Source organism: Pezoporus wallicus, unplaced genomic scaffold (assembly GCF_028554395.1).
Source record: "Pezoporus wallicus isolate ANWC-B61680 ecotype Strahan unplaced genomic scaffold, APGP_CSIRO_Pwel_v1 contig_2384, whole genome shotgun sequence".
NCBI classification, from domain to species: Eukaryota; Metazoa; Chordata; class Aves; order Psittaciformes; family Psittacidae; genus Pezoporus; species Pezoporus wallicus.
In genome coordinates, this window is record NW_026640488.1 from 384,470 (window position 1) to 399,405 (window position 14,936).

The 14,936-nt window shown below is 50.1% G+C and overlaps 1 protein-coding gene across 1 annotated transcript; it reads right to left on the reverse strand.

Annotated features, from left to right (window-relative positions):
* Positions 1-5,990: 5,990 nt before the first annotated feature.
* Positions 5,991-11,008, reverse strand: PPP1R3B (protein phosphatase 1 regulatory subunit 3B). The gene is made up of 2 exons (XM_057419108.1): positions 10,939-11,008; positions 5,991-8,051 (listed from the first exon to the last, which is right to left on the reverse strand). Exons 1-2 carry the CDS (start codon positions 10,950-10,952, stop codon positions 7,160-7,162), a joined length of 906 nt encoding a protein of 301 aa, XP_057275091.1. The 5' UTR covers positions 10,953-11,008; the 3' UTR covers positions 5,991-7,159.
* Positions 11,009-14,936: the final 3,928 nt, after the last annotated feature.

A 14,936-nucleotide genomic window follows, 5' to 3' on the forward strand; every position in this document is an offset into this window, starting at 1 on the left:
AGCAAGCAGGGAAATGCAGGAGAAGAAACACCTATCAGGTGCCCAGGGGAACACTGAAAGGGGAATGGTCATAAACCCCTGAGTTTTATGGGGCTGGAGAGGGCTATTATATTTCTTCCTAAAAAAAAGTGCCTGTCTCCATAGCACTGGAGTGTCACCACACAAACACTGAGGAATTACACTCCTGCTGATAATGCTCCAGTTTTGTTCTGGCAGGGACCATAGAGATGGAAAGCAAGTGCAGGAGATCATGAGTTCCCTACTCCTGAGTACCGAGTGCTTGGAAGGAAACTGAGGTCTGGTTTGCTCAGACTGACTTTGCTGTGTATTCTTGGAAGGTGGGCTTTAGGTCAATTTAGGTCAATTTAGGTCTTCAGCTCTTGACAGAGAGGTTTTCGAGCAACTGTATTGGAAATATGGCTCTGCCATATACTATAGGATGCCTTGGGGAATGCCAAGTGCCTTGCTGTATGCATCTCCATCATCGACGTCGTCAGCATCCGCATGGATGAGGCCTTGACTGACCTCAGCTAGCTGTGAGAGTGGTTCTGATTGGAGCAGACGTCAAGAGATCTGTTCCCACTTGAACCTTTCTACTATTCATTAAATATAAATACACCACCATGGTCTCCAGAAAACTCCCACTCTAGAAATAGCTGGAAGCTATAAAAACATTTCTGGAAATATTCTCAGCATTTCACCCTCTTTCTGTGCTCTTTTGAGCAGATTTCTCCTGACTTATGGAGTTTGAGCTTTTCCCCTCCCAAAACCACATAGCAGCATTGGAGCAGAGAGGAGATCTGTGACTAATGCATCGTCTCAAAGGGCTTGCCCATATCCTTGCTGCAGGAGCCAAGTACTTAACTTGGTGACTGCTCTGACTTATCTGTACCAAAGGAACAGCCAGATGCAATTATTTTTCAACAAAGGCACCCTTTTTCTTTTCTTTTTTTTTTTTTTAAGCCTTGTAAAATGTCAATAACAAGTCTTTAAAGACAGCTAACTGCCTGGCACAGTACCCCTCCAAGGGGGAGGATAAAGACAGGCGAGGCAGCTTCTCTGGCTGCAGTGTAGCAGAACCTTGCTGGGCCAGAGCAGCTGGTTTGAAGCTTAGCTCCATCAAAAAGAGACAAGGACATGAATGTGTTTTATTGCAATAGCTTAGAGCCAGCTGAACTGCCCAGTAGGAGCAAGTCTGTGGAAACACCAGGGGAGTTTCGGAGCATCCCAACCCAGCCCCATGGTGCTGGCTTTATGGCAAAGTTCTGTGCTGCTCCCAGGGGTGCAGAGTGCTCCTGAGAGCTGTGTCCTTAGCACAGCCTCCTCCCACTGCACACAAGTGCCCTTCCTGCTTGCAGACCACACACAAGCTTGTGGAAGACATCGTGAAACCAAACGCAAGCATGAGTTTGGTGGTGGTTATACTGGCAGTGGCAGAAACAGTGTCATGGTGTGTAAGAACAGAAAAGGGCAATGCCCTGCTATAGTGCATGAGAGAGACACTACCGAGCAACAGGTAGCCCTGTTAAAAGGGCTTCAAATGCCCCCAAAGACCTCATCTCTTTGTGAGCCTCATTTGCTGGCAGTTTGTGAAGGAGAAACCAAAGAAACGCTGTCTGCCCCTGGGATGTGCTCTCTCTTCCTCCCCTCTTACACTCCTGCTGCCTGCTGTTACCAAGGCAAACACATCCTCCACGGGTCACTCTCCACTTTGAGTGCCTGTAAGATCTACATTTAACACCAAAGTAAAATTTGCTCCAGCAGCAAAGGACAATCTGGATGCATTTATACTCCCATGGCTTGGCAGTGGTGTTTTTCCAGCCCTCTGCATCTAACCCTGCTGTGGGCAGTTTTTCACCAGAGTATCCCCCATGCTGACTCTGCCCTAGGAAACACCTAAAGCAAGAATGTGGGGTGCTCATACAGCATGTGCACAGACACAGCAGGCTGAACCATCCTTTGGGATTGAAAGGAAATACTGACCTTGGATTTCCTACATTTTTGCTCATCACCTCCTCACACTGAGGGTTGTGTGTCTCAGGTGTAGCTCTGCTTTTACTGCTGCTTGGTGCTCAGCTAGCAACAGAGCCTCACTTCCTGATTAAGCAGAGCCTAGCTAAGCATGTGTTGAAACCTAAACTCAAGGACCTTCTCCAATGCATGAGCAAACTTTCTCAGCCAATCACCAGCCCTGCTCTGGAGCCAGACAAGGCTGGGGACAGCTCTAGCAGCCCACATTCCCCATCAAGAACCCTCTCGGCAACGATGAGAACAGGAAGAGAGCAGCCAGATCTCACCTGTGCTCTTCCTGAGGTGCTTGGATCTACTTTTCACAATATTATTAAACACTTTTGACCCTGTTCTGCCAGGATTCAGGTGCAGAGATCCCATACACTTCCTATAGGACTTGTAGGACAGCATCCCCAGGCTAGTGGGAGATTGAGCTTGGCAGAGGGAGTTGGATATGAACCAGGGGAAGACCTGCCCCTTTCAGAGCTGTCCATGAAGCACAGACTTAGGAAACCTGAACCTCCAAACACCTCAGGTGAGATCAAGACATCCCAGCTTAATTATTACTGCCAAGAGGTGGCAACAAAACCCCTCAGGATACAGAGGTTTGGGAACCTCAGAGCAAAGGCTGGGGATGCCAGGAGCATTCCAAGAAGTCTTTGCATATTAAGCAGCAAGTGAACAATCACACCTGCCACCAAAGGCTTTATAAATATAGTAACTGCATCATCTGTATCCTCTAGTATGTAACACCTGGGCATCAGGAGAGAAACCCAAGAGCATTCTTACCTCTTGCACATCTCCTCAGCTGCCCCAGATGTCATTAGGCTTAGCTTGGACTTCCTTATCTCTCAGAAACCAGTGTCACACAGGGTTTTCAGTCACAAAACCGTTACAGGAAAGGGCTGACTGCAGTTGTCTCGCTCATGAGCTTGGACCAGTGTTCAGATGTGACAGCAGCCCTAGCCAAGCCCTAAATCACCTAGAGATGTGCTGGGTCAGGGGCATAATTGACTTCTAAATATGTACTTTTTTTTCTCCCCTGTAACCAGAAAAACAATCAGATGGGCTTCTAAGAGAGATCTGTGCTGTGGGCTTGATTAAAAGAACAGTGGTAATAAAACTGAAGCATTTTTAATGGAGAAAAGGGAGTGGCAAATGTCTGCCAAGAAAGCAAAGCCCTTTGCCTCATGCTATTTCTCATGGCAAAACTGCTGTTCTGTCTGCATGTGAAAAATCACACACACTAACTTTTCCACCCTTCAGCACACCCCTGAGTCTGTGCTGTTCCTTTGCCCAGGACCCAAGCACTCCTATGGGAGCGTGGGCAGCTGGAGGAATCCCACCGAAGACATTACCACAAGGACCTCTGGGCGCAAACCAGTGCGTGACAGCCAACACAGGCTCCCCTGAGCCACAGAGGAAGAAAATGTCACAGACCAGCAAGAAACACCATGCAATTCCCTTTTCTCAGGTGCATCCAGGTCACATACTCCTCTTTTCATAAGTTTTTGGAAGAGCTTGCATCCCACTATATCAGCATGCTTGGTTTTGCAATACAAAGACTGGGGAAAGGAACCTGAGAAACCTAAAGTTTTACCTTACCTCATTGCTGCAAAAAGCAAAGCACCCTGGAAAGACAGCTCATCTTGTGAAAATGAGAGACTCAGAAATAGCCACAGTCCGAAGGTGCTCAGGTTAATTTCTGTACAGAACAAAGCCTAAGCTTGATCTCTGCAAGGTTTTGGAGCAAGGAAGTACTGCCTGCATAGTCCCTCAAGCCAGCCTCACCAAGCCTGTGTTTTTTTCCTCTTCCCTCTTTCCAGCTTTCCTTACCTGTAAGTGAAAAAAGCCACCAAGCTCAGTAACAGCATCTTCAGGGCATCACCAAGACCTGGTCTCTGTGGTCAAAGCCAGGTCAAATCCTGAAACTAGCCCTGGCTGGCATTTACAACAGGACTGTTCCCTTTCTGCAAAGGGGCATATTTCCTGCCAGTGCTTTTTATTGCAGTGGCAACAGGAACAGCTAGCTCGAGGTGAAGAAGAATCTAGTTTTCACTTGATCTTGGTATTAGAAAAGAGCCTGACACTCCTCCTGCAACACCTCTTCTAGCATCCATTACACCCCAGTACCCAGGCAGAGAGAAAGCATTAATCCCAGATGAAGCCAGGTGGGGAAGGACAAGGACTGACCCAAACCAAACACAGAAAACCCTGAAAAGGCTGTTCCTGGCACTGCAAACAGGGGAAGAGTGAAGAGGAACACAGTGGTTAGTGGAAAACTTTAGAGGACAGAGAGAAGGAACTAGCTCCTCTCGTCCTTCCCATGGTTCCAGAGGCTCTGGAAGCATTTGTGTTGGCAGGAAGGCAGCAGGAACAGGCAGCGCTTTCCTGTTTCAGGCAGCAGAGTCCACTGCGGATGTGTGCTCCTCCCCACCAATGGCCACTTGCAGGAAGCTAGTCCCATGTGCTAATTGCCTCCTCAGTCCCATGGGTGTTTAAATGAGATGACTGCAAGATACACGGCAAGATACACGGCCAACATTTTGTTCCACCTTTATTTTAACAATCAGATAAAAACAGAGCCATAGTTTTAAAAGTCATTACATGGCAATTATAAAGTGCATTTTTCCACTTGAATGTTGTGTACAAAAATATCTTTAAAAACAAACATGCAACATACCCCACAAGGCACTTCCAGGCATAGAGCGAGGAAAGCAATCCCTCACTTCTATGTTCACATTGGCAATGTAAAAAGGGAAAAAGGGAAAGGCCACAAGTAGTATTTTTAAAATGCTATTGGTCAAATAGTCAGTTCCCAGCCTAGCTTTTACTTATGGCATTGCTCTTCTAGCTTATCTTCCATGTTCCTCCCTAAGTACTCCCCAGCCCCAGCCTGAAAGCAAACAGGCCCCATAAGGAGATACCACCATCCACAGCACCCCAGACATACATGCCTTTTTTCGGCCCACAAACAGCTCTCCATAGGCACAAGAACACGCCAGGAGAACATGACTTTTCTACAGTCTGTGTCTTACAGCATTAACACCATACACTAAAAAACTAAAAGAAAATCAGTGCCACTCAGACTTGCTTTAAGTTTAAAACAAGGATCAAGCCAATCTAGGCAACAGTCCCGTCAAGAGAGACCTGATGCAAATTGTAAGGGCTGACTTGTGAAGCTGTTTAAACAAAGGAAACAAGCCTGATGAGCTCTGGGCTAGCAAATAGATTTACCACCTTGACTAAGTGATCAGGCACAGTGGTGACGTGCATTGATGTTGGGTTTTGAGAAAGCAGCAGTTAAAGGCAAAGTATTCTTCCTGCAAGCTCTTGTTCCTTTTGGCATCCAACAGTGATCACAGTATGCCTTCTAGGTTAGGGTAAAACAGTGTGTAAGTATTTCACACAATAATCTCCAGAATTAAAAGCTGGGTTTAAAAAGTTAAGTAGCCTAGTCCATTGCTTCTCTCCAGCCCACCCATAGGCTATTATAGGCACCCCAAAAATTATATAAAGCTTATACACCAGAAAAGGTAAGATTCCCGTGACCTCTATTTCTACAAACTACTCAGAACTCTAGCTTTGAGATGAGGGATTAAATTATTTTGCTCAACTAATACTCAAGAAGCTTTGTGAGGCTGCTTGGCACTGCACAAGCTGGCCACCTCACCTCAGCACAGGCCCAGATGATGAGCCACCTCTTTGAGGATAGGGATGGCTCACACCCATGATCTGTTTCACATCCAGAGTGATGTCAGGATAAACCCTACATCTCACCCACCTCATGGCTAGTTTTCTACACAGGAGGGGCCACTTCTTATGGACACAGAGATGCAAAGCTTGGGTATTTACAGGTTGAAAAGGCAGCTACTGCTACAACAGCTAAGGAAGCCCAGCATGTTGATGTTCACCCAGTATAGCCACAGCATCCTTGCATGTGAGCAGTGCCACACCACTACCTGCCAAGCAGTCCATTAGAAGATTTTTTTTTTAAAAGCAGTGTCATTTCCAGAGCCTGTTTATCCCAAAACATCACTGGGATCACACATACCACCCCTTTCTCAGTCAAGGCACTCCCACCACAGTAGGTACACAACAGTTACCTTCTTGTAACAGAACACAGCAGAGTAGCTATGTGATCCATTTGCATTTAGCTCCTGTAACACCTGAGCACAGCCTCCTGCTTAGGACTCTGGGCCCCAGCCAGACAAAGCCCCGTTTTACAGTCCACAGGAGGAAGAATGGTGTTTTCAGGGCCAAACATGGCCAACAGCTGACTTCAGATGTCCATCAAAGGGAAAAAGCATCATTGATGACTTGTGATTAAAGAAACAGGAAAGTTTAAGAAGTCATTCAAGGCTGTCAACCCACAGCAGTGTTACAAGCACCACACAGCTACAGCTAATCTCTATTTTAGGTAACACCACAAGAGTTTTTAGAGATCAGCTGATAAAACAACTGGTGACTAAGCACAAGATCTTCTCCCACAGGCACACAAGTCTCCTAATACGGCAGCCTGTAGGACCACATTTCCTGTCATCACAGTTGCATTTTCACTTCCAAAACACCCTTTCTGGCTCCAGTAGGAAGGACCTCGCACTACAAGGACACATGCAAGGATGGTACTCCATTCCATACAAGCCAACCCCTCTACTACTTGACAAGCACAGGCCAGCTTTGCAAGGAGAGCCCTGCAGCTGCAGTACAGCTCACTAAAACGGTAACAGAACATACTTTGAAAAAGCTTTTTAGCACTAGGCAAGCAATACAAACCAACCACCACTACATAGTCTGGACATGTGATATAAGCACTGTAGTGTTTCCCAGGAGACTAGCAGCTTTACAGAAGAGGAGGGAGTAGCAGCACTGAAGAGAAACACAAGCAACAGCTCCTGGTTCTTTGAGCATTTGGAGAGCCAGTTATCCAAGTTGGGGCAGGGAAGGCAGCCCTTTGGGCCAGAGACACTTCCCTAGCTATTCAGTCCACTGCCAGCAGAGCACTCCACAACTGGTTTTGCTCCGAGGCTTATGCAGAGCTGCCTGAAACCATACATCTTTGTCCTTTCCATATACCTCGCATTCAGACCAGCTCTCAGGCCTGCGGACAAGCCAACAACAGTTAGTCAGTCAGGACTCTGTTCTTGGGTCAGTAGTAAGGCCCTAGCTTCTCATAGCCTGAATAGCTGGGCCACTCGGGAAAGAGGCCGTAGGAGCACCGAGGGCTCCCAAACTGGTCAAAGGCACTGCCAAAGTCAGGGCCCTTGGGGGGGCAGACAGCATCCTGGGCGGACTTCAGTTCTGACCGTATGATCCTGTAATTTGTGCCCCTGTTGCTGTCCCAGTACACCTTCCCATTGCACTCAAAGGAGATGGCAAACTCTACTCTTTCATGGGACTGAATTTCCTGGGGCAAGCTGATGTCAAAGGAAAAGGTGTCCCGGTCCGACCCTCCATACGTATCCTTGACATACTGGCATGGGTAGTCTACGAAGTTTTTCCAGGTGTCAAATGTCATCCTGATCTTCACAGTCTTTTCAAAAGCGAGGTTCCTCACCTTCACTGTTCCCACAATGGATCGCTCCTTCAGCATACAGTTTTCAAGGCAGACACAGTCCACCTGGAGGCGGTTTCTGAAGTCCAGGTAGTCCACAGAGGGCTGAACAAAATCCAGGACAAAGCTGTCCCTCTCCACTGTTGTCAGGCCCACAATATTGTTTATCAGCTCTGTGATGTTGAAAGGAATATCTAGTGGATCGTCAAACTCTGAAAACACCTTCACCATCGTCAGAGCGAAGCCCCTGCTGTCTGCAAACGACACCCTCTTCTTCACTTTGTTGTGTGTGAAGGAGTTTGTTGCCTCTTCTGGTCCAGTCAGTGCAGTTTTGCTGCTCGGCTGGATGCAGGGCCGCAGTGGCTTGCTTGTCTTCGGAGCAATTTTGCAGGCACACTTGTCTCTTAGCAAGGGTGAAGAGCAAAGGTATAGCTGCATTGCTACATCCACAGCCATTGCTTGTTTGTGAGGAAAATAGTCTAATACTCTGGAAGATAAGAAGGGTCAGTAGATGTTAGAAAAGCATTTTAATATGACTTTTGTCATACAAGTGCTACACCACTTCCCCCCAAGTCATCCCAAAGCAGCTTGCTTTCATCAACCCCACAAGCTGCTCAACCTTAAGAAAGCAGGTACTTGCACAGCAAGATTCACATACACAGTGAGAAACATACTGCAGCACAAATGGCAGAAGCAGAGCCTGCTGTACCTTTGAACAAGATCTGTTCCAATTGCTACAGGGGCAGAATTACCATTTGAAGACACACACACAGGCACTGCTCTACTAGGCTAGCAATAACAGACTCCAGAGCAAAGCCCATAGCTCAGTCCTGCTGATGTCCACAAAAACCAGAAATTACCAAATTTCAATGCTACGTAAAGCAGTATTCCTGCTGTACTCTCTGCCCTCAAGGAAAGTCTCTCCCCAGGGTATTGGAGGCTTTCGTAGGAGCACAAACTCAGTTTGTCACAAACTACTGCAAGCAACTGACCCCTCCTTTCATAGAACCCCAAATGTCTGGCATTTTTAGAGGCTATGAGCCCTCATGTGGTTGAGCTACATACTTTGCTCACTGTCTACCTGAACTGCTGTATCCAAAATGCCTGCAAGTAGTATTGTAAGGATAGCAACAGTCCCATACAGCATCAGGGTAAGCATCAGGGTAGAGATTTAGCCAACATTAGTCTGCACCCACAGAAGAGCCTTTCTTCCCTCTACCACACTTTAAAATAGAGGTTAGCTCATATGGCCCCACAGGCTTTACGTCCACACCTCAAGCCTACACAGTGCTTGCACTGAGCCCCTGGGAATCACATGTGTAACCACAGGGGTCTGTCAAACACAACTCACCTACCCCAGGTTGACCAAGCCTTTAGAAGCAAGTCCTTTCCCTGGAAGGAGCAGGCCATGTGTCCCTCCACCATTTCCTCCCCTTCACCAGTACCAAGCCTCTTTCTCCAGGGATGCAGCACCATCCCTCTCCGTTCACGCACTACAGAACAGCTCCTACCCAGCACCTTAATGGAGGTAGCCCTGGAGTTGCCTCTGCAGGCAGCAAGGCAGCTCACAGAGCACCATACCTATCGCTCCTGCCCTTACACTGAGGTTAGGCTGAATACCTTTGGCAGAGTCTTTGGCCTGGCTCCAGACAAACTGCTGGACAGATTTATCGCATACATCTCCCTTAAGTCAACAGCATCACAGCTGACCTTAAACAAAGTATTCCCTTAATAAAAATCCCCCCTTTGGCTGCAGGCCAGGCTCCAAAGCTGATCCCACCACACAGAGCTGGACAAGCCAGCAGCAGTAGCAGTGACCACCAGCCACGTGACACAGCAGAGCACTAGCTGCCAAAACCGCGCACAGCCAGCTCTAATACTTGACTGCTGCCCCGTGCCAAGAAAAAGCAAGACCTACGCTATCCGATTCAGTGCTGTAGCTCCCCACCCTGCAACACCAACAGAGCAGCTCTGAGCAGGCTTTCACAGCATCCATTCAGCAAGGGCATCTGCTTATTTAAAGCACATGTGCCAAGGCTTGCTTCCCAACACACCCACCAGCTAACTCCTTCTGCAATGCCTCCTTCAGCCTCCTTTCAGCTCAAGGGCAGCTATGCAAGACAGACAGCAGATCCACCTGTCTGCTAACACTGTTCTGATCATCTCTACCTGGTTTTACCAAGTTTTTATTCACACACACTTTATATAGGTCATTTCCTTCTTTACATTAATGCAGCCTTCAATGCTTCCCTCTTACTTGGGCCAGTTCCATCTGCAGTGCATCTTTTCCCAGGGAAATGTATTCAGCTGGATTCCCATAACTGCTGAGAAGACAGGTTTCTTAGTAAGCCTGGGTTATTCAAGTTTTTAAAATGAAAAGGCATGAAATAACCAGCGTGATCTGCATCACTTGGAGCTTTTTTCAAGCTACGAAAAATAGTAAGAGCTTTTCATACCTACTATTAGGGTGAGCTCTGAGCTTTTGCAAATTGGTTTTTTTTTTTCAGCTCATTTAATACCCCAGACATATTTTCCTGCACTTGAGAACCTGCTGATGCCCAACTCACAAGCCAGCAGAGGAAGGTTTGCCTTTTAATGCTAGTATTGGCTGTCTTGAACTTCAGATGCTTTGAAGGTGGGAGCAGGGAAACACTTTCAAGCACTCACACTGGAAAGGGAGCTCTAGGAAGCAAGCAGTGCAGGGTAGGCAACCCTATGCAGGTGCAGAGACTGATGCCTTTCCACCTCCTCTCGGACTAGATTCTGCCTCTGGACGTCTTCCCACAGCTCTACCCTCTCCAGAAGAGGATCACTGGTCACTCTTCCCTCCTCTATCTCTAGGTAGGGGAAATAAGTCAGAGTAAAGGAATCACTTACAGCTACACTTAATCAAGCCCCTTCAGTTGCCTCTATTCTGTTTCCAGCAGTGCCTGTGAACAGGTAACCTTCTTGCAAAGGGCTCAACACGCAGCAGCTGCTAAGCCAGAAGCTTTCAGACCTGACACACTGCTGGATGAAGCGGCGCTCGGGTTCTCTGCCCTCTTCTCCTCTCTGATCAGGGAAAGCCAAGCTGCTCCGAGGGCGCAGCCCAGCTCCCACAGGCATTTCCCCGACGAGATGCGTTAGTCCTGCTGCAGCCCGACCATTCTGCAAACCCGAACCGAGGCGAGCCGACCACCCCGGAGAAGAGACAGCAGGACTCCAGAGAGCCCCAGAAGCCAAGAACAGAGCCCCCCTTCCCACCCGGTAGGAAGCACCAGTCCCGCTCCCGCACACCCGACGGGGCTACGACCCTGCACTGGGGACCACATCAGGCACCGAGGGCGGCCAAACGGCGGCGAAGGGCAGGAGACCGCGATCCCACGGGACCATACCTGGTGCAGTGCATGAGGCCAGCCCCGGCACCCTACAACTCGCCAACTGCCCGCACACCCCCGGGCCCGGCGACTTAAGAGCACCGCGGGCACCGCCCCTACCCGCCCGCCCGGCCAGCCCGCGCCGCAGCCAATGAGCGCGCCTCCAGCGCGACGCGGGGCCAATCGGCAGCCGGGGGCCCAGCACGAGGAGGGCCGTGAGCTGCGGCGGGGGAGCCAGTGGGGAGCGGCTGGGCCGCGGCGTGGAGTGGGACAGCGGCGGGCAGCGGGGGGCAGCGGGGGGCAGCGGGGGGCAGCGGGGGGCAGCGGGGGGCAGCGGCGGGCCCGGCTGCTCAGGAGGAACTGAGCAGGGGGAGCGGACGCAGTCTGGCGGCAGCAGCGAAGCTGAGGAGCGGCGGCAGCGCTTCCCAGGTCTTTCTGACCTAAGGGACTCTGTCCTCTGTGGAAAGAGCTTGTGAAGTCAGCCCCTCCGCCTTTCTCTGGGCGGGTAGAGATTCATAGAGTCACAGAATCAACTGGGTTGAAAAACACCTTTAAGATCATCAAGTCCAACCCTTACCCCAGGACGGCCAAGTTCACCACTAAACCATGTCACTGAGGGTCTCACCTACACGGTTTTTTAACACTTTCAGGGACAGTGACTCCATCCCACCCCTGGGCAGCCTGTTCCAATGCCTGAGCACCCTCTCTGTGAAGAAGTTTTTCCTAATATCCAATCTAAACCTCCCCTGGCACAACCTCAGGCCGTTTTGTCTTGTCCTGTAGCTTGTTACCTGGGAGAAGAAACCGACCCCCACCTCACTACAACCTCCTTTCAGATAGCTGTAGAGAGCGATAAGCCCCCCCACCCAAGCCTTGTCTTCTCCAGACTAAGCAACCCCAGTTCCCTCAGCCATTCCTCATCAAGCTGGTGCTCCAGGCCCTTCACCAGCTTTGTTGCCCTCTTCTGGACCCACTCCAGAACCTCAATGTCTTTCTTGTCATAAGGAGCCAGGAACTGAACATGGTATTCAAAGTACGGCCTCACCAGTGCCAAGCACAGCGCTTGCTGTGGAAGAAGATGCCAGCTCCGTGTCAAGCCTTGGACACTAACAGCCCCTCTGTGTCCTGCAGCGACACATGGCTGCTGTGCCACAGTGCAGTCTCTACCTATCCAGGAAGGGGAGAGTGCGGCTGTGCAGGCATCGCAGATAAGCAGATAAGGTCTAAAGTGACTATAATGTGTTCTTGAGGCAGGAAAGACTCTGGGCACTGATCTCAGCTGAGCTGGCCTGGGGTGGTGGGGAGGAGGGTTACACAAATCTTGTGACCGTGGCTCCAGTCTGTGTTGGCACTGGGTAGAAAACTCCAGAGGATACTCCAAAATCCTCTTTCCAGGTTTATGGTGTAGAGTGGAAAAAAATACTACCATAAGGGGACTTACAAAAGGAAAAAACACCTGCAGGGCCCTGCTGGCACAGAGACCTGCCCTGTCCTTGTCCCAAAGCTGGGAAGGTGCTTCCAGCACCCTTCAAACATCTGCCAGGCAAGCTGATGCTCTGAAATGGACTATCCAGGGCTGCTGGGCCAAGGGGTCTTCTCAGCTGCCCTTCTGCTGCCAGTCTCTCTGCTCCAGAGTCTGCTTCAGTGCAGAGCCAAACATCCTCAGCCACATGAAAAATGCACGTGGAGCTGGCTGCCCCAACAGGGAAGCAGCTCTGGGGACAAATACCACCTCAATGGGCAAGCAGCAGAGGCTGTAAGGCTTGCTGCAGGGCGTACATGGTGCATCTACCTCCTCCCACGGTGAGGATAATAGTATTTGCCTGGTTTTGTGCCACATGTGGTAATTGCACAGCTGTGCACGATGCTGCTCTCTCTCACCTCCCTTGCAGAGCATAAAAGCAGGCTTGAAGTGTCAACATTTGTTTTCAATCAACTTGTGGAAACACACACAGAGCTATTGTTAAAGCCAGATACTTCCTGCTGGAAGCTGCCATTTCATAAACTTATTACTCTGGAAGACAGAAGGGTTTTGTTGAGGGAAAAAAGAAAGAACAACACAAAAAAAAACAACCCTACCACCATTGTTTTTACTTGATAAACCCTTTCTAGCTATAGGCAGTGATAAGATTTAAAGTTGGAGAGAGAGCTGAAGGATGTGCTCTTGAAGTCTTGCAGACTTACTTACAGTAGTATTTCACATGCTGAGGCTATGGTGGGATTTCAGTATGTGCTACTTTGGGATAGTTTACAGCAGGGATGAGAGAGCCATGTTCAGAATTGCCCTGGAGCAACAGGCAGAGACCCAAAAAGGTAGTAACTAGCCACTGGCCTTCTCTGCTCCTGCCTCCCATTCTCCAGGCAGGGTGACTGCAGCCTGGCTCAGTGGTGCTGATCTTGGGATGCGAGGAAGATTCAGGTGGAAGCAGTGAGTTTAATGGGATGAGCCCAAAACCTAGGAAGCCCTGTGCTTGCTTACAGTTGTCACTCTGCTCTGTGGCAGGTTTCTCCTGCACGTTGCTGGCTGCTCATTGCCACTGAAGTGCTGAGGGAGATGTGGTTAGCCTCTGAGCTGGTGGCCGGCCCCCAGCATGGGGGAGGAATGCACGCAAGGTGTCTTTCTGCCCCTCAATACAAGCCCTGTTTGCCATGAGCGGGGCAGGGTGTTTCACAACTGCTGCTTGGTGTTTGCTCCCGAAGCAAAGGTGGGTGGAAGTCGAGCCAGGGCGTTGTGGCCGGCTGTTATCTCTGGGGAGCTGAAACAGTGGCTATATTTAGCTCTATGCTAGGCCCTTGCACAGTGGTCTTTGTGATTGCCCCACAGCTTTCCATCACACACACACACCCACACACACACACCCGTGCCTTGCTGAGGGAAGAGGCAGAGCTTGCTCCCTGGCACAGGGAAAAGGTTCTGAGAGTGTCTATCCCTGAGGAAGCGGTGCCGAACTGGTCCCATCCATGACAGACAGCCCTGAAATGAAGGTCCTGCTCTCCCATCAGGTCTCATCTGGGTTTTGTTCCTGTTTCACCAGGAGGATTTATCCCAGCCCCCCCTGGGTCAGGACATGGTGGTTCCTGCACCACTGGGGTTCAGTTCTGCTCCCTTGCTGCAGGAGGGGAGGCAGAGCTTCTCCATCCCTCCTGTGGGGCAGTCCTCCTTCCCCTGCCACTATTCCTCAAGGACCATCTCCACCAGCAGTCTTGAGCAGCTCCTTGGGGACCCTTCCTGGTCCTGCCACCTCCTCCGGTGCCCTGCTAGAGGCAGTGGTGGATGGAGCGTCTTCTTCTTCCTGTTGGGCAGTGGCATGCTGCTGTGACAGCTCAGCCTCCCAGCAGCCACCCATGGGGCAGCCCTGGCGGGGAAGGGGAGCAGGGCCAGGGGTGTTGTGCAATGTGTCCACACCGCAGCAGGCTGTAGGGCCAAGGCTCAAGGGCGAATGTTGTAAACTGATGGAGCGGCTGATGTAACAGTGCTGCCCAGGGAGCTACGCTGGGACTGCTGCCATGGGGCACCCCAACCCACACCTCAGCACCCCCCTCCTGCTACCTTCTTCTCCCTACCATCTTTCTGCCATTCCCCATCACTGTCAGTGGGCACCTCCACACCCAACTGTGGTCCCAGCGCAGGCGGGAGTTTCCAGTGGCATGGCTGAGGGTAGGTCTCCATCCGTGGTTACTGGAAGTCCTTCGGGTGGTGGCAAAGTTACCACACTCCTTGTGCTTGTCACAGCAGCCCATGGAGGCAGAGGGTGCACACCATGGTGGTGTGGCTGATGCTGTTGCAATGTTGGCGCTTTCTAGCAATTTGCAAATCATTGACGTTGAGCCAGGCCACGATGCTTGCACCAAGCAGAGGAGGGGGTTTGTTAAAGTCCACCTGCCTGTGACAGGGCTGTGAGGGTAAGCAAAGTCATTTTAATCAGATGTTGCCTTAAAGCAAAATGCCAAAGGATAAACCAATTTTGGAGTAATTTTGGGCAGCACTGGGGCACTGCAAGAGCATTGGCCAGGTC